Below are 27,186 nucleotides of genomic sequence, written 5' to 3'. Positions count from 1 at the left end.
ATTAATTATTATTTTTATTCAATTGTTTGGTTTTTCTTCTGACAGCAAAAAATATGGATCGAAACGAGTCGAAAATCCCAATGTTAAATATATTTAATTACTCCTTAATCGATAACAATTTGACTGGTAAAGTTCATCGGTGCTCTTTGATATGTGGGAGCGATGGATCGATAAAACAATAAAATGCAATCGGATTCCACAATGAGCCAGCTTCTGACCAAAACTGGACTTTTTCAAAATGCCGATTATCCGATTAATGTTTAAAATAAATTTGACTGATGCACGTTAAATGATAATTAACAATATTTGTAATTCTTTAAAGACATAGCATAGTGATACTACCTACTAATTTATTTCAACTGTATTTTTAATGTACCTACCTCACAAATAAATATTCTTATTCTTATTCTGTCCTCATCAAGTGATTAAGAGTTGAGATTAATGATAGGATATTGTCTCTCGAAGTGTTCCAAGTTCATCCATTGTAAGCAATCTATGTTAAGGTGGTGACACATGATAGTTGTTCTCAGCGGTGATGATGGCTTTTTAAAATTAATAGACATGTGTCAGAAATGCCCAATATCAACCGAAATTAGATAATTTCGGCGAGGAAATCACTGTTCGGAAACCTGCACCCTGACCGACGTGTAATAATTTAGCTATTGTTATATCAAATTCATTCAAGCTTAAATTAATCGAATCAAAAAGTACTTAGAATATAGAAGCTTATATGAAAATGTCTCGTCCATCTCTCAACTGGAGACTTATTCAATATCAGTGGCATTCCTTTTTTACCGGCATCCATTGAGCAATTACAACCGAGTGATGTATCGATTCACAAACCGATTGTATCGAATCGAGATGAGTCGATATCGCCCGCCCTCGCACCGCATCAGTTAGCTTAGTCATTGCTGCTCTATTTTAGTGTTAACTTTTTTATGAAAATGGCGGTAAACGAGCGTAAGCTGATGGTAATTGATCACCGCCAAAACAATTACAGTACCAGAGGAATCAGAGGAGCGTTACCAATCTTTCAAGAGGTTGTAGACGCGTATCTTGATGGTTCTGTTTCTCGGCTTTGAATATTTGACACGCGGTAACTTCATCTATTCCACATTTCATCAGAATCAACCCAGCCTGAAAGCGTGACAGACTTTCGCATTAGAAGTATGAATTTACCAAAGCTTAGCGTGTTGGGTGTGCGTGCTTCATAGCTTCGGAAGGCAAATGTCTTTTGGAATATTATGTTCCTTGTTTTTGTTTCTCATACTGCATATTAACATATTTGCGAAAAATTAAAGCGTCTAGCGGGTAACCACTTCGTTTTTATGTTATCGGTGGTATTCATAGTAAATACAAAGAAACGAGTTTTTAATTCAGCCCAATGAAAAAACTATTACAATTACTGCAATTTATGTTCATAAATGAACTGACTCCCATTACTTACTGAGCACAGTCGGCTCCGTATCATGCTAACTTCCATTGAAACCTTTATGCTGCGGTAGTAGGGGCAAATTTGCAAAGAATTTAAATAGGTACGTCTGCTTTTGATTGTACATTGGCATCGGAATCACGTGTTTATCTTAAAGGGCTATTACTGGTTTTTCAAATGCGCTATTTGTATGCAGTGGAATCAACATTATGGTGTAGATTACAAGAATTTTGCAAGAATTAAACGAGGTTTTTACCTGGTCGAGGCGATAGGTTTTATTAAAACTGGACAACCCAGGTCATATCCTGCCTTGATTTAGAAGTTTAATTCGTTCAGATTTGCAAGGCCCGCAAATCTGATTATTTTAACTTCAATTTGATTCCTTCACGCGTTACTGATTTGTGTTTTTCTTTACAATCTACACGAATATATAGACGTTTATTTATATTATTATGTGTCCATAATCAAATAAGATAATTAGATTCGTATGAGCATGCTTATCAGTTTTGCTGAGCCTGCGCCACTGCGCCACCGACGACCTCGCTGGCGCAGTGGTAAGATTCTTACCACTGAACCGAGAGGTCCCGGGTTCGATCCCCGGTCGGGTCATGATGGAAAATGATCTTTTTCTGATTGGCCCGGGTCTTGGATGTTTATCTATAAATGTATTCATTATAAAATATAGTATCGTTGAGTTAGTATCCCATAACACAAGTCTCGAACTTTAAAAGGAACTTCTTCCCGCGAGCTCTAGAGGTTTTCACTAGACATTTCAACATGGAGTTTTTCAAAAATAGCGTGAATAGGTCATCAGAACCTGTAACTTGCATATAAGCTACGGTGACCACTTACCAACAGGCGGTAAGCCCATTTGGGTGCATATTTATCTTTTAAAACTTAGAATGAATATAACATAAGATATATAACATATATAACATAATGAGATAAGATCTAGATTCCAACAATATCATTCCAATCACCAACACATGTTAACTCCATCAATCTCACACACTCTACTTGACGAGTCACAATCATTTAGCTTCCATCATGAAACAATTAATCTTCAACTTATAAATCATTAATTTATCAGCGCAACTGTAGGTCACGACTCCATTGTGAAGATTGGGATCTTCTGATTTATCAGCTGGTTCTGCTGATCATCCGTGTACAGACAGCATAACTGACTAAATTTCAATTCGTTTTGAACTGTCATTGGATCATTTTTTTTTTTCAATTTTTGCTGTTGACTGTAGTATTTTCGTTAATACAAAATTTCATTTGATATATTCAAAATTTCATTTGATATATTGAAATGAAAATTTTTATAAACAATTTATTTTTTGAATATTTGCCTAATTTCATTGATTCGAAAATTGTTTTCACGTTATATTGTTATTGAAAACATTTAACCTCAATTCGTAGGTACGTTAGGAGTAGAAGATTATCAAATAATATATTTCCTAACAGGAACAACCATCTCATCTTCTTTTTATGTCCCAAAAGTATGTAGACCAACAATGCTTAATATTAAGCTAAGCCTATTGTAGTAATTTTCAACTTAAATTAGACAATGTGTATACATAAGTTAAGGTTAACGTCAAAATTGATTGATGCAACTGACTCCTAATGTACGGTAGATTAACGAATGACCTTCTTTCTTTCCAGGCCCGTCTGCCGCAACTGCGTGGTGTCACCGACTGGATCGTCCCCCCCACCGCTACACGAGCAGGCGTCCTCCCCCCCACCGCCGGCACCGTCTTCACCTCTCTCTCCTCGTCTCCTACCCTCCCTGCCATCCCCGCAACCGAGTCACAGCGGCTCTTCAGTGCCTAGCCAATCAAATTCGCCACACCCATATTCATATCCGAATTTCCGAAGAAGTGGCCAAGATTATAGCCAGCCCGGTCAAAGTTACCAATCTCCGCAGTCTCCCCAATCAGCCATGTCCCTGTCCCCCCATCCAATCCCCCAGGGGAAGTTCAGAGGCTTGCTGGAACATGCGGAGAGGTTGATGAAACCTGGGGATCCTCACAGGCATTCGCAGAGTGATGATGACTCAGGCTGTGCGTTGGAGGAGTACACCTGGGTGCCGCCAGGGCTCAGACCTGAACAAGTAAGTATATTATCATTTTATCTTCCATTTGGCACTAATTTCCAGAGATTACTCCTTTCGTGTCCTTATAGAATTATGGTAAAAAAGCATCGAAGCCTTCGCACAAAAAATGTACCAGAAGACAAAGGGATTCCCTAATTAATTAGAAATCTAGTTATATTAATATTTTTGATTAAAACTTAATATACCTAGAGATTAATACAGTCATTTAAAAAGCATTTAACATAACAAATCCCGAGAATGCGTAATAAAACCGAAATGACTGTAGAGGGAGCAAATTTGGAAACAATAGGCTTCGAACAATAGTGTCCACTCCATACAAATACGGGTTGTCAAACCAATGGCTATATTCTGTGGTTTAAGTCACAGTTCCACAGCAACGTAGGTAGGTACTCCCGTATTTTCGCCACAGCAGATAAAAGTATGCGGGCGGATTCCAGTCGCCAGCATTTTTGTATGCACCTGAAGATACCAGATCTGCATGGAATGGACTATAGACGTTTAGAATAGTTTGCTATTAAAAAAAATGATAACCCTAAATAAGTTGCGAGTGTAGCTAAGTAGTAGCGTTGAGATTTACCATTGAGATTCTTCTTATTTTATTAGACGTCATTGATAGGGAATTAATCTTAATAGTTTCCAATCAAATGTGACTCCTTATCTTGTTTGTTGCAAGTCAATATACCGACTAAACACGTGTTTCCATAACCATTTCCTTATAGTGACATTCTCTGTACCTTGTTTACAGCAATAAACTCATTTATTTAATTAATAATATTTTTGAATCACTCACCAGGTTTAGAAACATATTTTATTGTTTGGAAGGCCAACAGACATACATACATTAGAAATACAAAATTAACAAAAATCGTCGATTTCTAGGCCTTCAAAAATCCTATTATTAAATTTCTTAGTACAATCAGTTAGAAGAGCGTTTTGTTAATATTATGCCTGTACTCCAATCGCAGTAATGGATTCGCTCACAATGAAGTTTTGCTCCATTTTGCGTTTTGTATGGTTCCGCGGCCGCTATTGTTGGTCAAAAGTATTGATATTCGTCTGAAGATTTTAAATGGAGGGGATCCGCTGAAAGCAAGTGCAAATGAGCGTCTAGACTCCTGAGTAATATTGAACTTAAAATAATATGAATGAGTTTTCGTATTTCTTTATGCAAAGGTGTTTTAATGAAGTATCTTTCTTAGTTTATTAAATTCTAGCGGCCCATCCCGGCTTCGCTCGGGTAGAACCATAATAAATTAAACACGTAAACCTTCCTCAAGAATCACACTATCTATTGGTGAAAACCGTACAAAAATTTGTGCGGTGGTTTTTGAGTTTATCGCGATCATAAAGACAGACGCGATAGTGGGACTTCTTTTCGAATCGATCGGCCACGCTATTGTTAACAACGATAGTGCTTCTGCCTGGACTTCTTTCTCGTGGCGTGAACTCTTTATGTTGCATTATCACTACTATCTTTCATAATTCCATCACAAGTAAATCTTCAACGAGCAAAATCAACATAAATGCAAGTTCATTATGTTTGTAAACTTGGAAAACAAAACAGGTGGACAAACTAAGCGAACGTATTTTTAGGGCAATTAAAAATAGTTAAAATATGACCCTACCGACCCGGAAGATAACAGTAACAGATCTCTAAGATCATCATTATTTGTGCATCATACTTTGTTATTATGGGTGATTACCACTGTCACGCTTCTTGTCTGTCTGTCCAAATTATATGTTGCGTGCTGCAGGCTGTAGGCACCTTACTGCGAAGCGATTACAGATAAATTGGTTTTTTCTCTTTAAACGTCTCAAATAATTAGTATTTTCGACAGACTACTGTGTTAAATTTATAATGGTGGAAAAGGAAATTCCATTGCTTTTCCTATTACTGTAGAATTTATTGACATACCTCATTAAAAGGGAAGACACTAGGTATTAAAGAAGACAGTATACAGTTGTAAACATTGTATATTGTTCTGTACCAAATAACGACTAATTCAATTTCAATTAAATACTGTATTCATAACAAATAAACAAAACGGCTACCGTTTGTGAAATATTCAGCTCCCAAAACAAGTTGCTAAGCTTGTTTCTGCAAACATAGGTTTACGCCCGGTTAGTTCCCGGACAATCCGCAAATATCTGTTGGTCGATGTTGCGTCATGTCATCTCTTTAAACGACTTAACTAAAATCTAACACCAATGTTAGCAATAAAACACTTTACAAGAAGGAAAGGTTAGGTTTGCGTCAAATCAGATGCATTTACGCAACTTAACTAAACTCTAACTTCCCTTTCAACTCTAAGGTTGGCTGGAAAAAATTGCATTAGCGATAAGTCTGTCTTTGCACTCATTACGTTTGAATATCTTGTTATAACGTATAGCTCCTTTGTGAATTGTGCAATAAAGAGTTTATCTATCTATGTATTCTACCCGCGTCAGCTGAAGCTTTTGAAGCTGTTGCCCACGAGACCAGAAACTCGGAATAAAAAGCAATGGTATTTATAATTACAGCAAAAATAAAACATTAAGACGTGGCAATCGGCGGAGCGAAAAATTAAACCGTCCCCTAGGGCCACCCCTGAATCACCCTCACTCGAAGTTAGACTTTGTTTATTGGTTTAAAGACTTTGGATATACTTTTGTATATTGAAGTTTTTATATTTCTTAGCACAGAAATGGATACTTAAGTATAGAATATTTGTTTCGTTGATAAACGCCAGTAGGCCGGAGTGGAGACTTTTTGAAAATCTTCTATTGTATTTCTTTCTCTTATACTTGCGTCTTTATTTACGTCTTCGTCGCATTATCGGCCATGTAGCCTTGACAGCCTGAGTTTGCATAAATAATAACCTTTGTAGTTTAGGCTATGATTTTATGTCAAGTTGGCAAAAACCTAACATTTTATTAAAAATGTTTATCTTAATTCTGTTACGCGAACGATATATCCCCACGTCATTACGCTCGTATAGCAATCCCACGTCGTTGCTACTCAGGACACGTTTTCGTTTCATTAGCCTGCCTTATTATATCTCATCGAGGCTCAGAATAAGCAATAGTCACGTCGAGCTATCGATAGTTCTATCGATATTGCGAATTAATAGTCGATACTCTACTCTGCTTAGTTTTAAGTACATTTTTGACGTCAAAAGTGAAAGAATTTTGATTTTTTTATTAATTTTGTACTTTGATAATCACTACCGATAATTATTTATTAATGTCGATAATTATTAACCATGCATAATATCGATACTGTTGTATTACAGTGAATAGATAGAATCCGTAGACTTCCTTTTACAGCATTTAGGTACTCGTATTCCAAAATAAAACGCACGAAATTCATTAATGAAACAAAACCTATTCGAAAGCGGTGAAAAGCGAAGGTTGATACGTCATGTTGGCGGGAACCACAGACTAAAAATAAATTAAACAAGAATATAGATTATAAAACACAACAGCCCCTGTTTTGGCGTATCATCGATAGTTCTATCGATATTTCGACTATTGGTGAACTATCGATAATCGATCGACTGTCGCCTATCGAGTGGCATCAATAATAAGTATATGCTTAGGAGTCACGTGAGAATATTACCGTTTGGAATTGAATTAAGTAAATACCACAACAGGATTATCATATGTGATTACTTAGAACCAAAGACCAAGAAAACTATATAGACAACGGACGAGTGTGATCAAATGAGATAGGAGATTTTCATACAACTTTCCGGCCCAATCCGGCTAATCTCATACAAGTTGGCAGGTTAGACTAGGCACATGATGAGGGACAAAAGATGTCAGCGCTCTGTCTCGTTTCTCGTCATGTATTTCTAATACGTACATCTCTTTCTTGTATAAGCGAAATGGAAGATATGACAGAGTCTATAGATTTCTCTGTCCACACGTGGAACCCAGTTAGTGATGAGTATGTAGTTTTTTTTTATTATTCCTGCAACCAAAGAAGTTGAAATTATCTATTGAGTATTACATAGTGGAACATGGTTTGGTGGGAAAAAATCCCACATAGAATATTAGATAGCTTTCCGATTAGAATTATAACGAGCAATCTATAATTATTATTGATTATACTCAGTAGTACCGATAGAAAAATAAATATAAATAAATAAATATATCCTAATATATCTAGATTTGTCCTAACAAATCACACAGATTGTACTAGCCCCAAAGTAAGTTCGAGACTTGTGTTATGGGATACTAACTCAACGATAATATATTTTATAACAAATACATATATAGATAAACATTCAAGACCCGGGCCAATCAGAAAAAGATCATTTTCCATCATGACCCGACCGGGGATCGAACCCGGGACCTTTCGGTTCAGTGGCAAGAACTTTACCACTGCGCCACCGAGGTCGTCGAATGGATATATATTTATTTTTATATAGCCAAGGAAATAAACAGAGAGAACAATATAGTTTTTCTCTCTTATTTTGGCTAGTATCAAGATAACATCCTGCTATATTATCGTTATTTTCAATTTGTTTGTATAGTGCTAAGTTTTCGGTATCTAAAAAAAATATATTCCGCTCATATTCCTAGCGAGAATTATTATTATGCCATTTTTTTTTACTCGATCTAACATGTAACCAATCTTCACAGTAGTGTCGATGTTTGTTGAAAATACATCAAATATTAATTTAAACCTACAAATTTTATATATAAAACGTTTATTAACCGCGAAAGTAATTTCATAAAAAGTGTATTTTAAATTATATTGCTGTAAATATATACAAGGACATGGTAATATTGTTTACATATTTAGACTTGTAAGAAAAATTAACTTGTAAGAAAAACTCATAATGGCATTTTTATTTCCCTTCTGTCCAATATCACAAGATTATTAATTAAGTATGATATATTTCACTTGCCGCACTAACAAATGGTCGGTGTTGGCGCCCCAGACATCTGTATTCGAAGCACGTACGAGTGTTAATTTCATTAGACACCGTCTTATTATAACAGGGAAGGTAATGAAAATATAACATTTATTAAAACTGCAACATCAAGCTAGAAAATCATGACCTTTTAAGACCACTGGGATACCAAACACATTCGATTCCAAATCTGTGTTTTATTTTTGCATGGATACAACGATTACTTAAGCTTTTAGTATGTGAAATTAATTTCTACTTACTAAAACGTATGAAAATATGTTTATTCATAAAAGAATAATCGAAATGAGAGTTATTCTTACTTATTGTGTTCAAACAATAAAGACAGAACGGATTCAGAAATAATAACTTATTTTCCGGTTACTTAAGCACATGAGTAACATATTGCCCTTCGACGAAAATTGTGGTTAACATTCGTATTGAAACGACAAATATAGATACTCTTGTTTACGAGATAATTGTGAGATATGCAAGAATATTATAAAATTGTGCAAGGAATAGTATATATTAGAACACGACTTTTCATACAAACATAATTAAATCAAAATATTCAAAAGGAAAAAGCAGTAGAGAAAAAGGTGACGATGATTTGACGACCTCGGTGGCGCAGTGGTAAAGTGCTTATATGTATATATAAGTGTATATATGTATTTATTATAAAATATAGTATCGTTGAGTTAGTAAACCATAACACAAGTCTCGAACTTACTTTGGGGCTAGCTCAATCTGTGTGATTTGTCCTAATATATTTATTTATTTATTGTTCAAAAGGAAACTGTTACGTATTATCTTTTTTATCAAACCTAAGATCTCGTAAACATATAATTTTGCAACTGACATTAACATATCCCTTTCCACCTCATTTCCAGGTGCACCTGTACTTCTCAGCGCTGCCAGAAGACAAGGTGCCGTACGTGAACAGCGTCGGCGAGAGGTACCGGCTCAAGCAGCTGCTGCAGCAGCTGCCGCCACAGGACAATGAGGTAATTGTCACTAGATAGCATTTCCAGCTGCGTCTGCTCTTCGCGGCGCTGCCAGAAGACAGTGTGCCGTAGTGTCGGGGAGAAGTACGGGCTCAAACACCTGTCACTACAGATTAATGAGCAGGTTCAAGTAACTAAGGGGACAGTTCAACAAATATGTTAGCACATTTTTGTCCAAATCTGTTAGTTGCCACACTCTCTCTCACATCTGCGGGCTTTGGCGGTTTCTTCCTCCACCGCTAAGTATCGAAGGTTCTGGTTTCCCACTTTTCTTCTCCACTTCGCGCGCATTCGTCTTGAGCGACCGTCGGACCATTAGCACGCATATCTTTCTCGGCAATATCAAGCCAGCACTTTTTGGGTTTGCACCTATTTTCAGACCTGGATGGGAACGGTTTAGCCAGACATTTGTGCAGCAGTTGAGGAGTACTCCACTTCAAAGAAGTTACCGGCTATATCACAGCCACGCATCAAATTCAAATTCAAATTTAAAATTCTTTATTCAATTTACGATGATATACATCACTTATTGACGTCAAAAAATTACTTAAACTAAGTCTACTGCCGACTTCCAAAGCGCAGGTGAAGAAGAAGCGACGCAACAAACTTTTCTCCAAGGACGTCAACTAACAAATATAGGTCTTATACATGTATTAAAATTAAGAGGACGAACTTACATCATTATTAAAAATGACAAAATTTAAATGAATAAATATAAAATAAAATAGTTGTATTTCCAATAAAATTATTGAACATTGTGACACAAAAAAGTAATGTATATAAATGTCTCACACAATGTATATAAATGACACATAAATCAATTACATATGTTATGACGATACTGCACCATGCTTGGGCCAAACATTATTGTCGTTCACATAATCAACAGACTTGTAATATGCCTTTTTACAAAGTACTTCTTTTACATATTTTTTTAATTTTTTGCATGCGCTGATCATCGCCACACAGATCAATTCTGTCACTTATCAGTCATCCTCGTCATATTCCAGGTCCGCTACTGCCACGCGCTGTCAGACGAAGAACGCAAAGAGCTGCGGCTGTTCAGCGCGCAGAGAAAGAGAGACGCGCTGGGACGGGGGCAAGCGAGACAGCTGCATGCGCAGGCGCCGTGTGTGAGGGTGAGTACTTCTCTAAATTACTGACGTTTTAGATGTGCCGCGGCCGCTTGAAAATGATCTTCTATAAGACTGGAACTGTTGACAATTTTCCGTTGGTAATAATATGTGAGGAACATTAACGGTTTATCTTTCTCACATTAGTTTTAATGAAATTAATTATTTAAACCCTTCTGTTACTTGAAATGCTGCTACTAGATGGCGGTACTACTATATTACGAGTACCTACGTTACGAGCTGCTTTTTAGATAGCTTATATTTTCCTTCTCCCGTGGAAGCCGAAGCTTCAAAGGTAGAACGACACGTTGGAATGAGCGAGCGAGACAGACTCCAGAAAATATAATTTAAATTTTGTTTACCATTCCGTTCCTATGAATATAGCATTTCCATAAAATGTCAGCCGTAAATAGGGCTGATATTTATTGAGATAAGTGAAAAGTTTTTAAAAAATGTACATTCCAAATGAAGAAGAAAAAAACCGATGGTGATATAAAGGTAGGTACCGCATGTGTTATTATTTTTTTAGTAAAATTTTTACACCAAAGTAATTGTTTATTGTCGTATATTATCTATAAACACGTTATGAAAAGTAAGGTCAACCTAGTATCAATCGAGAGAATAACATCACCTGTTTTAATTATTCTGACCACGTGTTCTCCATTTGTTCATCCCTGCTCCTTAGGGAGTGGACCCGTTGTTTTAATTAGACGAACAGTTCGTGTATCATGTCAATTATCCACATTTTCCCGCCAATTTTACTTAAAAGTTTGTTGCAGCCCTCAGCCGCTCCGAATATTGCTACATGCTACATGTTTTGAATGTTAGCCATATTATGTGCGTGAAAATATTTATTTTTAAGTATAAAAAAAAATATTGACCATATAATTCGAAGTAAGTTTGACTTTTTAATCAAATCAAAAATGTTTTTCATTAGAACATTATCAAAAGCATTGCTATTTCAGCCTTATATATATTTTACTTGAAGGTATTTCCTTCTATTATTATGTCTTATTTTAATACAAATAATTTATGCAGTAGAAAAAGTCCGTCACAACATGCTTAATGCGAATGAGTCTATAATTTGTGCATGTAAATCTTCATGCGACATCCAATTAACGCTGGAATCTCAAGTATAGTCCCGTTCAGTCCTTTTATAGGGCTGGAAAGTATGGCATTAATATCTACAGCTTCACCAATAAAAAAAAAAGAATATATAATTAACTGAACGAATTGTATGTGATTGTGTTAACATATAATTAATGTTTAAACTTTTTTCCTGTTGCTTAGTTTTATGAAGATATATTTTTAGATATACCTAGTACAAGTACAAGAAGATATCGTTTTATGAAGATCCAGTAACATATTGCACAATATATAAATTTAAAACAACAATATTCTTCTAGATTCTCGTAGCCGTCTCTTTTGCACGACAAATTAAAATATTTCCTACCCTCCATCTTCCGTTATGTATTCAAAGTCACTTCAAAATATACACACAGATAGTATTAATTAATAAATTTGCAAGCTGTTCAAAACGTGTGCTCAACAAGCAGTGAAAATGTACAAGCACGATTAGATAAGTTCAGGTCATAGACTATTTTATCTATGGTTCGAACATAATTCAAATCATTTATTCAAGAATAAGATCTGCGCATGAACTTCTTTGCGTCAAATTTTATATTATATAGTAATTTCTCAAAGCTACAAAATACTGACTCAAAAAGCTACAATACTTATTGCGCCAAACAAAAATACAGAAAACAGAGTACGTTGATTTATAACTCCAATTTTTTGACTCGTGTTAGCTCTGAATTGGAACATTTTTCCGACCGCTCCGGTATATTTAAACACAAGAGGATTAACACGCACCTCACTTCTCTTTATCCAGTTCACGAATGGATTAAGGTGTGGCCATATTAGAAACAGAAGGATGTATTTCAAAATTAAATGTACTAGCTCGCTCGTTTGGGTGAAACCATAATAAATTATACACCTTCCTCTAGAATCACTCTATTTAAAAAAAAACGCATCTATGTCCGTTGCTTAGTTGCAGACAGACTGCGGGATGCGACTTTGTTTTATGTAGTGGTGAATATTGGCAATAGTGACTGTGCTAAAATTGTCCAAAACTCAAAGACAAGAACAACATTTCACAGCTTGCACTCTCACTGAAACAGACTCGAGTTGACTGTAAAGGAAACTTACAAATAAATCTTATTTTGTCAAAAATCTAAATTCTAAATATATCACAAATTACGTAATATTCATATTCATTTATTCCATATATAATTTGTAAATAAATATAGTGTAATGGTCGGGAAATTGAGAACACATATAAAACTACATTTGACGACCTCGGTGGCGCAGTGGTAAAGTTCTTGCCACTGAACCGAGAGGTCCCGGGTTCGATCCCCGGTCGGGTCATGATGGAAAATGATCTTTTTCTGATTGGCCCGGGTCTTGGATGTTTATTTATATATGTATCTATTTATAAAATATAGTATCGTTGAGTTAGTATCCCATAACACAAGTCTCGAACTTACTTTGGGGCTAGCTCAATCTGTGTGATTTGTCCTAATATATTTATTTATTTATTTAACTTGTTATATAAAAAGTTGGGGAATTTCCGTCATAATTTCGTTATCGGCCAATAATTCAGCTCAATCTTTCTTTAGAACTAAATTTATTATTACATAATAAATACGTAATAAATAACAAAAAAAAATCTTTTTCTTTGCTAAAAAATATTGCTATCCGAAAAGTCGGTTTCGACCAAAAATTACGAATGCAGAGTTTCCCGTAGTTGTCACTAATAAAAGCCTTCACTTCCCGCTCCCAGCTCCGCTACCCTCGCCTCCCGTCTCACCAAGCCCGCACCCGCTCACGCCCCGAACAGGGGCTAACATTTTAATCCCCAAACACATAAATCATAGCGAGCCTGCAATTGATGCACTCCTTTTGTCTGTCTGTCGAAGGGACCGGCTTCGGAAGTACCAGCCAGGTTCCCCGCTGGTACTTCCGAAGCCAGTGAAAACATTTTGCGTACTATTAGCAATGGCATCTGTAGTAATATTTGAATTGATACTGAATTAAATTGCGCATAGAAACATCGTGACAATGATGTCATAAAATCATGTCCTTCCTACACGGGCTTGATATTATTGTCACACTTGGAATAAAACTAGATCTTTCTGATGATGGCATTGTCAGTATTTTTTGACATAAATAAGTGATACCATCCTAAATTGAATAAAGAATTTAGAATTTTAATTGTCACCATGTTTCTATGCGCAAGTTCCCTCTTTTGGAGCCGATGCTGGAGACACCAAGAGGTTGACCTCTTGGTGTCTCCAGCATCGGTGTTGGTAAGCTTGAGCTTACCATAACGCGTTGTCATGGAAACTAATCCAAAAAGAAAATTAGCATTCAATATAAATTAAACTTATGTAGAACTGTTTAAAGCTTGATTCATATATCATAGAATTTTTTCAAGCTTTTTAAAACTTGAAAAAATTCATATATCACAGATTAAAATAATTTAATCTGAATATGATTTTTTTTTTTTGCTTTTTATTGAATTCAGGATATAACTTTTCAAAACTCTACAGCATCTATTTGTATTTGTAATGTTGGAAATGAAAATCCAACAACAATATTAGTGGAGAAATATTAAAAACTCATATATAGCTCCATTTAATAATAATATTATCCCAATAACAAAAAAAATGTATATCCCTGGTTTTTTTTAAATAAATTTGTGAACGTTGCATTCTAAAACCCCAGAACCCCCCGCGCAAGTTTTGCCACTTAAAATTTGTAAGACGGAAGGTGTATTTAATTTTATCGCCTTTTCTAATTAAGAACAGTAATTACAGTGCCCATAACAGTTCCCGAGTTCGAATCCGGGAGAAGTTTTAAAGCTTTTTTCGTTGATGATGCAGATTTTTTGTGGCACTGATTATTATTTTTATTGGATTAGTTGTGAAGCTTTATTGAGCTGACGATGTATTTTATTTGAGCATTTTAAATTTGTGCTTAAGACAGGTTTTTAGGAAGGATATAAAATTTAGCGAAACTGCAGAAAGGAGAAATAGCTCCTTTAAGCTTTTTCTGGAAGAGAATCGAGAGAGTCTTTGTCACTATTACTACATAATATAAAACAAAGTCGCTTCCCACTGTCTGTTAGATCTGTAAAACTAAGCAACGGATTTATACTTGTTTTTTTTTATAGATAATATGATTCCTGAGGAAGGTTTACGTGCATAGTTGATTATGTTTTCACCCGAGCGAAGCCGGGACGGACCACTAGTATGTAGAAAATATCGTAGATAGCTCTGTCAGCCCCTGAAAATTCTCAAAAGGAATACGTTATCGGGAAACTGAATAAAATTCCCGACACGGACGTCGGGAGGTATCGGCCGGAGACCAGCCCTAACTCATTTACCGCCGTCTGGGCTCATAGGGGTGTGGCATAAAGATATAGAAAAAAATATTTCACGTTTAATTTACCCTTACTTTAAATCTATTTGATCTCGGGTAATATTCGACCGACTGATTAGGAGAATTATAAGAAGGATTATTGAATCATTAAATAATTATTTTATAACGACTTCCTAACATAAGATAAATGTTGTTATTATTACCAAATTGGCCTCCGGTGCCTGAGTTACATTTTGTTATTGTCAAAATTATTCTCATTTTACAGTTTTCTATGTATTACCTAGATACACTTTATCGCACCACAATCTTATGTTTAGGCTAGAGAATGCCATATGGTGTTAAGTCCACCGTTCGTAAATGCATGTTATTTATTATTTTGTGCAATAAATAGTTTTAAATGAAATAAATTCTTTTCAAATTTCGCAACCCTGCGGCTCTCCTAGAACATCAGAAGGCGGCAACTCATTTAACTCGGACACCGCCAGGGAATGCCTGAGATTGCCGCCGAAGAAATATTTCAATTTCACAGTCGTAGCTATATTAGCTAGCTGGCGTATAGCTTTGAGTAGCTTTAAACGATGCCGTTATGAAATAATTGAATTCGTCACTATACACGTAACCTTCCTCGGTAATCACACTATCTAATAAGGAGAATACATTCCATGTGATCGTACGTCTTATTTTTATATTTGAGACTTCATTCTTCAGCATAGTAAATCGGAAATTTTAGAAGCCTAGCTGCGGATATAAATTAATCCTACCCGCAATAATAAAAGTATCCATCATCAACTAATTACCAAACCGCGTACAATCTCCAGAGCTTATATATGCTGCACGAAACCACAGTTATTAAAATTTCGCCTCGCCGGATTCGAACCCGCGACCCGTGAAGCAGTCGCCGCACCCCGCCAATTAGCGATTAATGTAGTGGAAATACTCTCAGCTCATTCTTTGATTTGATGTCCCAAGTCTCACTCACAACATAAGGCCTGCCGTATGCAAGTCTTTGCTAAGAATAATTATGATGATATAAAACCACAACGACAAGATATCTGGGAGCACGGCAGTGCCCCCGCAAGTCGAGCAAAAAAAGGCACAAAGGCGCAGGCCGTACCATCATTTTCTCGAAGCAATTCAAGTTTATTTATTCGGATCTAAAAGGACAACAAAATAATTTTGTTTTAAGCACAATATATTTGTTTAGAATACCAATTTAATCTGAATAACATAAAGTTATTGGTGTAGAAAATTTATGATCCAAAATTTTTATTAAAGTTTGACTGCGATCGTCGTGACATGAAAATAAACAATAGTGAAGAAGTCAGGACATAGTATTATTGTAATTTAGGCAGCCCGCCTATGACATGTTCTTCGATACCCAGATGATTTTCACCACGCAGAAACTTGAAAAATCCTCCCAGCTCTCCCCAGTAGGTGTTCCACGAGTTTGCTAGCAACCAGTACTTTGTACCATTTTCTACTCCCCAGCCCATAAGCTTGACGGCATGTCCTCCACATTGATCATTAATAGGAACACTTAGCTTATACACACCCTTTTTGTAGTGCAGTAAATCTGGACAAGCCACGAAGCTGACTTCCAGAGGTCCTTTCTTGTATAAGTCAGCTCTGATATTATCCTCACCTACCACTCTGTATGGTTCTAATCCAAATCGTTTGTCATCTTTATAAGAGATCCCATATCCATCTCGGCATTGTTGGACACAAGTTATATCAGCATGGAAAGTGGAGTCAGAATAGCTCTCAGGTATTAGGTACGGTTCGCAACCTTCATTGGATCCATAGTTACCACCTGAAACTACGCCAGTGGTATTCCAGAAAGTCCAAGCGTTACTGGAAAAACCACCATCGCAACCGGAGGATTGCTTGTCGCAGTTGATCATGTCCTGCGCAGAGAAATGGAACTGAGAGCCATTTGAGTGAATGCACCATCTGTCAGTCATTGCCTCTACAGCGCCGAAGGCCCAACAGCTTCCGCAGTTGCCTTGGTCTCTGATTTCATGCAAAGATGGACAGTTTAGCCATTTCTCTCTAGGGTCAAAGTTTTCAGGGAGTGAGGCAATGAAATCAGGATCATAAATATTTGCCGGGAAGTCACTATCGTCGTCCAAAAACGTACCGAGGCGTGATGTAAAATATTCCATCGGAGTATCTTCAGGGTAGTTTCTGCCAGCGGTCCATGTATTCTGATTGGCGTTGATAAGTTCTATGTATTCATCGGATAGCGGATGGGGAAGATCTGCCACAGCTATTCCAAAATACAGGACAAATATTACGATTGACATGTTTTTTTCTTTTGGGCTTATTGAGGAGTAATACGCGAATAAGTGCTCTTACGCTTAAATATTACTCGAACGTTATTAATAGGGCTGTCACAATTGTGTTGCATTTATTTTTTCCAAATAATGATAAAATATATTTAGAAGTAATGCACAGTTACACAACATAACTAAAAGAGAAAGGATATACTACTGTTCCATTCTATATGGTTAGGGATTATCCTTGTCTTGTTTGACGATTAAAATTTTAGCATTAGTTCCTTTGAGATGAACATGCCGTATAAATCAAAGTGATATTACTGAATCTATTATTACTGCATCAATTTGAAGAATTAAAAAATAAATAAACCTAAATGGCCCCACTTTCGCGGCGTCTTGCGTCATTCACATCTAGCCCTCTTCTATTATTTAATTATTTCATATAAAATTATGTATTTTGAATACCCTATTTTTTGTTTTAAAATTTATTACTTTGTTATACAAGTCGTATTTGAAAAATGTGTAAAAATAATTATGTGCCAACAATTCTAAGAATTCGAAAATATTTTGCAATTTTTATGACTAATAAATAAAAATTGATAAATACTAAATGACATCAAAGTAAAATGCCATACCAAGTAATGTCTGAATTCATTTATTTATGAATGTTTGGAATTTTACCACAAATAGACCAACGGATATCGACTTCTTAAATCACACAATTAAAAATCACCGGCGATCAGAGTAGTGAAAAAGAAGCGGTGGTGGTTCAGTGGCATGTGAATCGGTTGGTCCCAGGTAAGAATACTACTCGTGCGGAATGCGTTTGTATACCAATCTCATGTTAGTAAGTTTTCATAAACCACCACTTGCTTCCGGTGAAGGAAAACATCGTGAGGAAACCTGCGCACTGGTTGACTATAAGTACTCGTATGTGTACGCGACTACTTGTTACTACATTGCGGTAGGTAGTCGTAAAATTCATATTAGATGCGTTTAGGCGACTTGAATAGAATCTGAATAACACACTCGCATTGAGGAACTTATATTCCGTGGCTAGTGACAGTAGGTACAAGCGCTCCACAAGTACACGTGCAGCTCCCGAGGCCCACGCTGAGCACATTCTGCGCGGACCAGTCCACCAGGATCAAGTCGTCCTGCAACTCCGGCACTTCCAGAACCTTAAAAATATATTCAAATTTCTTAATTTTATTTTCTCGGCTCTGTCGTTTTGACGTCTTTCGACACAACACAAACACTGTACTTGTACATTGACATTGTACATCGATGCACATCACACAGACTGAGTGTTTTTGTTTACCGAAATAAAAAACCAGCAAATTATACCGAATCCGCCAAAATTTGGCAAACTATTCGACGTCATTGTGGAGCCGGCATATAAAATATCTAACATCAAATAAGATTTCCAAACCGCGTACAATCTTCAGAACTTATGCTGCACGAAACCACAGTTATTAAAATTTCGCCTCGCCGGATTCGAACCCGCGACCCGTGAAGCAGTCGCCGCACCCCGCCAATTAGCGATTAATGTAGTGGAAATACTTTCAGCTCACCAATCGTCGCATTCTTTGATTTCAAGAGGCGCGTGGGTTCGTTCTCTCACGATTTGTACTGAAAAATGTGTCGTGTCGTTAAATATTGCGAACTAACTTTTACTCGCGGCTTTGCTCGAGTGAATTTCACGCGAGAACAGTGCTCTTAGCCGAAATAAAACTATATGAATGAGAAATTTAAAGAAGATTGGTTGAGTAGGTACAACGTAAAGAAGTAAGAAATAAATATTTAAAATTGAGTTGGAATCCCTCTTTTATCGTACCACATGCATGTTGTTCCAGGCAAGCTCTCTATATATGAACCTTAATTTAAACGTATTCCAAGTTTATCAAGTCCGCTTAAAAATATTTTCTTGTAAATATAATATTTTCTTTAAAATCACAAAGTTTTAAGTTTCCATTAACTAAAATTGCATAATCATACTATTTATTGATTGGAAGTTCGAAGTATGTTTGTTTGCAATAAACAGATTTTTACGAACTTTTAATACCTGAAAACATTCAAGTATTGAAAGTAGTGTTTAAAATCATTTTGTTCTTCATCTTGTCATTTGGTTATCCCATTTTTTTCGGCACGTCTTTATTTTACACAGCGTACGGCGAGAATCACATATGTCTATGTTATTATCGTGAGACAATGGAAACAGTACACAAGCTCTTGAAGCAAACGTCTGCATTTTGCGACCGCCATAATAGCGCTGGAGCGCTGCACGAACACTTCTCGTAAAATGTGCCAAATGCCGCGTGTCCCCTTTGTTTTAAAGTACTCATCAGTATTGGCTTTTAGGGTGAAATGAAGGGAACTCAAACCCTAAGAGAAATATCTGAAAACCGAAAGAAAAATCTATCTAGCCTAACATATACAAAAATATTCCTAATTGTTTAAAGTTAAATCCAATGTCAGCCTTCATTAATGAGTTATATTTTCACGGTTGTGTACTTAAATAAATAAACATTTTGTGTCTTCTACACAATAATGCGATGTAAGTTTGTCGAACTTTGTTCGATTCGATATACAATGCTGGTTATTCACTGCGTTAAATAAAAGCATTGATACAAACTAAGCAATGCATCAGAACCTGTCCGAGTTCGTCGATAATGTGTAGCCGGCATGAAACACCATATATCCTGACTGATTTATTATTTCTGTGATTACTGCACAGTTCTGTCTGTCAGTCTGTTAAAAATATTATAATGTAGACAAAAATACTGAAACTGGCAGTGAAAAATAAAACTGAATAAGTTTGTACAAAACTCATAAAATGAATGCATAGCGAACAGCAAACACATGCCTATGATTTAATCCATTTATGGTACGTTAGTTTTGGAGTTATAAAACAGATGGCGTTGAGCAAAGTTTCAGTTGGGGAGACGTGGGCTATGTAGCTATTATTTTAATAACAGGGGCTGCGTTATGGTACCGACAGTTTATATGACACCTCAGTGGTTACGAACATGTTTATGGATGTCTGTTTATTTCATCTGGGAATAATCTTATTATTCAGCTTTAATAGACACGTGTTCAGGTTCTCATACCTGAAGGGAAACGTAGTGAGAGAACCTATATACGTATCAGCGAATGTATGAATGGAGAAGGTAATATAGGCAATCCCTTAATAGTGCCAAGAAATACTTTGTGGGGTGGTACTCTCAATACAGGCTAATAGTCAAATATAATATTTTTCAAAAGATCGTTGAAGAATTGGGGTTAATTAATTTACATACGTATAACGAAAAATGAAAAAATATAGCTATGAGAGCCTGTACTTCCCTCTGAATGAATACCTATAAATAAAAATAAATTGATTGATAATAAAATACATAGGACATTACGAAATTATTTTAGGAATGATCCTTCATTCCACTAATTCTCTAAAACATTTCATATTTTGTCGCCTTCTATTATAACTTAAAAAATAAAGGAAATAATTCCTTTTACTAAATATTTCATTGGGATATAAATTATCATGACTAACGTATGCCTCAAGTAAGTAGGTCTGTTTAATATTCATGTAAGATTCGTTAATTAAAGCAGAATTAGCATGAAAATGGCATAAATAGGAGATGCAATCTCGTACCTCGTGTGACGCCGCGGGCGGTTGGGAAATGGGACAGAGGCCCATTATGCGGCCCGCCGTGTGGTCGCCGCTGTTGTACTGTGAGACGATTGTGTAGTCTGGGAGGTGCTGGTGTAGGTTTATTGGAGGTTATATTTTGGTACTGTTACTTAGGAGATTATATTATGCCGGCAACACATTATCGCGATACAGTTTGGTCGAATTTCGACGGATTTGGTATACCCTGCTTGTTTTTTATTGCGGTAAACAAAAACACTCGTACAAACTGCTCAATGTTTATGCCTTTATGTTAGCAACTGTCTGAGTTCAGCGGTAGTGTGTAGCCGGAATTACATCGTAATCTCTTTGGAACAACGTGCCTCTCTAATTATGGTACAATCATATTTTTAGCTTCCCTGCATGAGTTCTATACTGCGTTTGTATGCTGACGATTATACTAATCATATCTTGGAGGAAATTAAGCTCAAATTAAAATTTTCCTTTACTGTAAATACTTAGTATACCAAAAATTATAAGTTAAAGTCGATCAACGAAAAAGCAAAGTACCTATTAAAGAATTGAGAGCCCGTTCAAAATGACAAATGCCTCTGGTTTCTAAGAAAAGTTACACATTGAAGCACTTGCAATAACCGTTTCTATTCTCATAAAGTCACACCTGCTTCTACGGAACTCATAAACATCATCTTTTTCCCTGTTTCCCCAACTTTGCAGATATATCGCGCAACTTACAGCGCCCTCTATGACATTTCTGATTTATCACTGTAAGTAATGAGCGCGCGTCGTCAACAGATGGCGTTACTGACTTGTATATTAGAAATCCTGCAGATTTATTGCATAGGGGTCGGCTACATGGCTAAATGGTTATTAAACAAGTGTTTATTGTTTTCTTTAAGTAGAATTGTGTGTTGATTGCTTTTAGGAGATTAGAATGTTATTCGAGTGCTACACTTTTTTTTACTCATGTAAACAAAAGTTACAAGGAAAGCACTCCGATTGTTTAGTATTAACATCGAGTTCACAGCGTGATGACATCATCATGCTATGAAGTCAATATTAATTCCAATGTTATGTGATATTTCAGTTAGTTACATACATAAATATCACAGACAGAGATACAGGTTCTTTGTAGAAAACACGTGCTGATTCTTACTATATATTAATAGGTGTTTAAAAACACTATGGATACAAAATATTATTTTTCCTGTAAGATATGATCAAATATTCTAATCCTGCCAGCTTCGCGGCACAACAGCAGGTAGATTACACTAATCTACACAACTTAATAGCCTGCGAGATAATTTCCAATAGGAATTTATAATTTCAGTACAAATTTCCTTTTTGAAATTTTTGTGCTCCATAAAGTAAGCATATTGCGAAATTCAAATTTTTGTTATTAATTTATTAAATTTTTTTTCAATAAGACAAAATTTGTACCGTTCCAAGCCGTCATTTCTACCTTTGCAATTTGTGGCAAATAAGGTATTCAAATAATAAATTGAATAGTTGCTTTCTACTTGCGGTCTTGGGAAAGTGAAACTTGATTGTTTTCAAACGTTTTACACGAATAATAATAAATAAAATAGCTGTAATAGTCTATAGTAATCACAACAAAATAGAGAGTAAAATAGCTTCTTATTTTTATTCCGCAAATAGTTGTCGTGCGAACCGCTTTGTCTTGCTTTAAAAAGAGCAGTTAGCACGTTTATATATAAACAATAAACTTCTTAATGTTTGTGAAAACGACGAAGTTATTCAAGAGACGACATTCAATATTACACAGAAAGTTATACAGGTAAAGTTTCCTGTTTTTATGCAGATACAGTATCACGTCTTAATCTCACGGGGGAGACAGGGATGTAATTAATTTTTGTTATATAAATACCTACACGTAGGGCTATCTAGCGGCCGTTAACCGAAACTCTTCATATTTTTTCCTTGGTTGTCCCGAATTTCGCTGCTTATTACAGAGGGTTCGATTTAGTTCCAGAGTACTATCACAGATGGCGCCCTTAAAAGTTATTCCAAAAACAAGCAGATGCCGCCACAATACACATTCTCGAAAGTTTACAACTCAAAAGAAAGTTTATAATGCATTAATATTTTACATTCGTAATAAAATCTTGAGGCCTTTCCGCGAAGGTGTGAAAATGATATTAGTTGTTTTTTTTTTGTCTAATCGTGGGAACGCGTGAGGTACCTACCAGCTAGCGTTTTATAGTTATAGTTTTACGATGCTGTGATGAGCGGGTTCTTTGTGGGCTTGTCTCTGATTGCGTCACAGCATGGCCGCTTGCAGGGCAGATGCACATTCACCATGCACTTTTTCCGATTAGATAACGGGCGATATTTAACGTATCTAGGCTTGTGAAATTGTGTGCGTTTGCGTTGAAAGTCAAATTCGGCGTAACTTTAGTCAATTCGTTTTTGTTCTTTATTAATGTGAACTTTAGTAAGCTTATACTAAATTCCGTAATTTTGTTTAGTTATAACTAAAATGGCCTTTTAAGTTGCGGGTGGTGGAGTGAAATTCAGAAATAGTAGTCAATGCCCTTTCCCTTGATCGACTTCTACAATCAACGCGGAATGAGAAGCAGTTGGCCCTTTTATATTTTTCCTGTTTGCCTCCCAGACCAGTATGGAATAAAACATTAATGATTACAATAAAAAATACACATCATTCACAACGGGTGCGTTGTGAATGGTGCAGTCTAGCTTCTAAGAAAGCTAAATATATTCCATTCATAAAGCTTTTGATCAATGGCAGCTTTACTACCGCGAGTGAGCTTTAAGCTCAGTCGTCAACAATAAAACTGAGTCATCTGGACGTATTGTTTGGACTTTCAAGTCATTGACTAAAGCTACTAATCTAATTACATCTCTCTTTCTCTCTCTCGGGTGCATTCGGGGCTACGGTGCCGCGAATCCCGGCAAAAGTTGACTGTGGATTTGTTTGTGTGTGCAAAATTCAAACTGCCAACATCCTTGCCTACTACTAATATTTACTAATAAATATTATAAGGAACACATATAATTTCTCCAAGATATAAAAAGACGAAATTAAACTGACAGCACTGCAGGAGTTACGCTACGTCCAAATTGCAGAAGAATCGCGAACGACAGACAGCACAGACAGACAGGTTAAACGTGTGGTAATGCTGTGTGACCTTTTGACAGGGTTCAATTCCTAGTCAACCTCAGACATTCTCAACCTAAATTAGCTGATCACACATAAGAATTGTAAATATCGATATAGGTTAAGATTTTTCATTTCACGTCATCACCATATCGAGTGTGTTATTGCTAACACTGGTATCAGATTTTATTCAAGTCGCCTAAAGGCATCATGACGTTTTAGACAACCTACGCCCCGCCATCTAATGGCAGGTAGTCGGATACACTAGTCGCTAGTTCATGGGATTGTTCATTTAGTTCACTTTCACTAGTGACTATAGTGAACTAAGTGAACAATCCCATGAACTATGATCATGAACTAGTAATACCAGCTGTCGAATTACCTTTTTCTGACATTACAAAAAGTGAATCGATTGCGGGCAATAAAACCAATTGAAAGCACAAAAAGCTGGCTCGTGTCCCAGCTTTAAAAAAATCGTATTCAAATAAGGGAGGTTGCCACGCCACCTGCCGGCGGGCGCGCGTCCGGTACAGCCTGAAAGGGACTGAGTCCAGTAGGGGGAAATAGTCCATCGAAGGTTATGATCGTATACCGATAAAGCACATGAAAAATATCAATTATTTTTTTTTACTATCTGTGCTACATATTAGAATCATGCCCAGCCCACTTGAGCTCCGTTGCGTCGACACAGCACGATGTAGCTTCGTTGCTTCCTGTAGGTTTTGTTTTGAATCTCCATACAATTTCTTCGTTGTCTGTCGACGTACGTCAAAACGACGGAGCGCGACTGTGCAACGTGGTGTTAGTCTCTAATCAATCTCTAAAATGTGTGGTAGTTTCACCGCAGGATTAGTACATTCCTGGACTTTCCTTGCGGTACTAAAATGCTCACGTACAAACAGCGCAATGCACCTTCATTCGCGTCGGTATGGCCCGTGTTCGGCGATTAGTAACCTAATCTTAAACATTAGTGGTAGTAACTAACAATATAAGAATTTGTTGGTCTCTGGAATTGTTCAAGGGTGAAATTCACGAGCGATTTGAACGCCACCGCGGGCTATCATTAGTGTTTTTTAAATTGTATCATACACAATAATCAATTTAATTATCCTTTTTTATAAATAAGTAAAGTACTGGTACATGGTTAATTTTATAAATGTTCAATTTAAAAAATGATTCTTTATTTAAAAAAAATATATGCGACTCTAATGAAACGCTACACGCCGCATTCAAACGGTCGTGAAATTCACCCTCGGCCATTCGGCGTGTATTCTAAACGTTAGCGGCGCGCTGGTTAAAGTCTACGTCAAAGTTGACTAGTACAACCCATCCAAATATAAGAAAAATAAGTGCAAGTATTTTTTTTAATACGATACTCGAAATTATCATCGACGTTTTTCGTTGCATATTACTTAAATCGATCACAAGAGGCATGAGAGCAAGACGCCAAAATTAAGTTCACCCGACATGCAAAATTGCCTTTTAACTTAGTTCATAAGCTTATTTAAGCTTTCAAAGCAGCCGCTTCCAATTACGGCCCATTCAGGTAAGTAGAGCAAAGTTCTCCCAAAAAAGCTTTGTTGTCTTGTTTCGTTATTGAAATATACGATATTGTTGATAATTAGGAAGGTACACGAGCCTTTAAAGGCTTTATATATTAGCTAAGAATGCTCGTTAATATTGGCTATGTTCAAATTCAACGCATGTATTCAGAAATTAGGTCTAATTTCTGAATACATGCGTTCACAATCATTTTACAACGTCAAAATTTAAACAATTTTGTAAAAACGAAATGTACTTTTCAAGAAGCTACAAAGTACAGGCATTTCGGAACGATGACTGTTCTCGATTGCGAGTTGATGTTGGTTCTGTTAAATTAGTTCAATGATTTTAAAAATGCTTCTCTATATACAGTGACCAATTCATGAGGAAGAGAATGTTGGAGAAGAATTCAATAAGATACACCATCTATACAATAATAACCACCATTTATACATTGCATATAATGTAGGTACATTATACTTAATTTTGATCACATCTAAAAAATACAGTTTGAACACACTTTGACCGAAATAATTTTATTTTATTAATATAACTCCATTTTTTTAATAGTCGTCTAAAAATTAGTCTATCGTTGAACGGTGATGCACAAATGATACGCGATCAGAAAGCGTTTAAAATATTATAAAACAATTTAGTCATATGCCTATGCGAATAGCTGCGCAACGAGTGACGAACAAATTTCACCGCGACAGATGTCCTGCGCGGGCGCAGCGCGCGCTTCAGGGTTGTCATCTGCAAGTTACTTTTCTTTAATCTTGGAACTTAGGTACTATAATCTTTATTTCAAGTAATCTTAATATTATTATTTTTTTTAAATTGCTATAATAGATATTGGTATGATTGATCAATTAAAAATCAAGTATATTTTAAAATTCCTTTTTTCACAAGTTTTAAATAATACAATTATAAAATAAAATCTATTATTTGTATAATCCGATGCATAATATATACTTAAGACTTCCAATAGTATTATTTTTTCTTTCTCCATGTCGTTAGCTACATTTCAATCAAATCGGTTAAATAATAAATATATAAATATATATATATATATATATTAGGACAAATCACACAGATTGAGCTAGCCCCAAAGTAAGTTCGAGACTTGTGTTATGGGATACTAACTCAACGATACTATATTTTATAACAAATACATATATAGATAAACATCCAAGACCCGGGCCAATCAGAAAAAGATCATTTTCCATCATGACCCGACCGGGGATCGAACCCGGGACCTCTCGGTTCAGTGGCAAGAACCTTACCACTGCGCCACCGAGGTCGTCAAAATTTTGTAGATACACAAGTAAGATATTTAAATCCAATCATAAACAAATATCAAAAGACACATACATAATATGCAGTTATAAACAAAAACAAAAATATTTACTAATTTTCAGAATTCGGATATCACCCGAGCGTGCTCGGAATTAGCTATCTGACTGGCTAAATTCTTAATTTCAATTTATAATATTAGCTAAACTTTTTTTTGCCAGCCCTGCTAATACCATACTCTATTTAGCCTCAAAATGAGTCGCG

The 27,186-nt window shown here is 36.0% G+C and overlaps 2 protein-coding genes across 11 annotated transcripts in view; one reads left to right on the top strand and one right to left on the bottom strand.

Annotated features, from left to right (window-relative positions):
- Nucleotides 1–27,186, top strand: part of LOC128677587 (protein prickle-like) — a 293,975-nt gene that overhangs the window by 201,370 nt on the left and 65,419 nt on the right. For all 10 annotated transcript variants that reach the window (XM_053758553.1, XM_053758552.1, XM_053758548.1 and 7 more), the window contains 3 exons: nucleotides 3,098–3,545; nucleotides 9,337–9,450; nucleotides 10,461–10,589. In XM_053758553.1, the coding sequence (XP_053614528.1) occupies nucleotides 3,098–3,545; nucleotides 9,337–9,450; nucleotides 10,461–10,589 (691 nt within the window). The remainder of the gene's footprint in view (nucleotides 1–3,097; nucleotides 3,546–9,336; nucleotides 9,451–10,460; nucleotides 10,590–27,186) is intronic.
- LOC128677593 (cathepsin B-like) lies at nucleotides 16,201–17,375 on the bottom strand. The gene has a single exon (XM_053758565.1). The coding sequence runs from the start codon at nucleotides 17,327–17,329 to the stop codon at nucleotides 16,361–16,363; it is 969 nt and encodes a 322-aa protein (XP_053614540.1). The 5' UTR covers nucleotides 17,330–17,375; the 3' UTR covers nucleotides 16,201–16,360.

This window comes from Plodia interpunctella, chromosome 18 (genome assembly GCF_027563975.2).
Source record: "Plodia interpunctella isolate USDA-ARS_2022_Savannah chromosome 18, ilPloInte3.2, whole genome shotgun sequence".
Classification (NCBI taxonomy): domain Eukaryota; kingdom Metazoa; phylum Arthropoda; class Insecta; order Lepidoptera; family Pyralidae; genus Plodia; species Plodia interpunctella.
This window is presented reverse-complemented; position numbering and strand designations above follow the sequence as displayed.

Excerpts from the sequence above, each read along its gene's own strand:
- LOC128677593 (XM_053758565.1), bottom strand. The coding sequence starts at position 17,329 with ATGTCAATCGTAATATTTGTCCTGTATTTTGGAATAGCTGTGGCAGAT.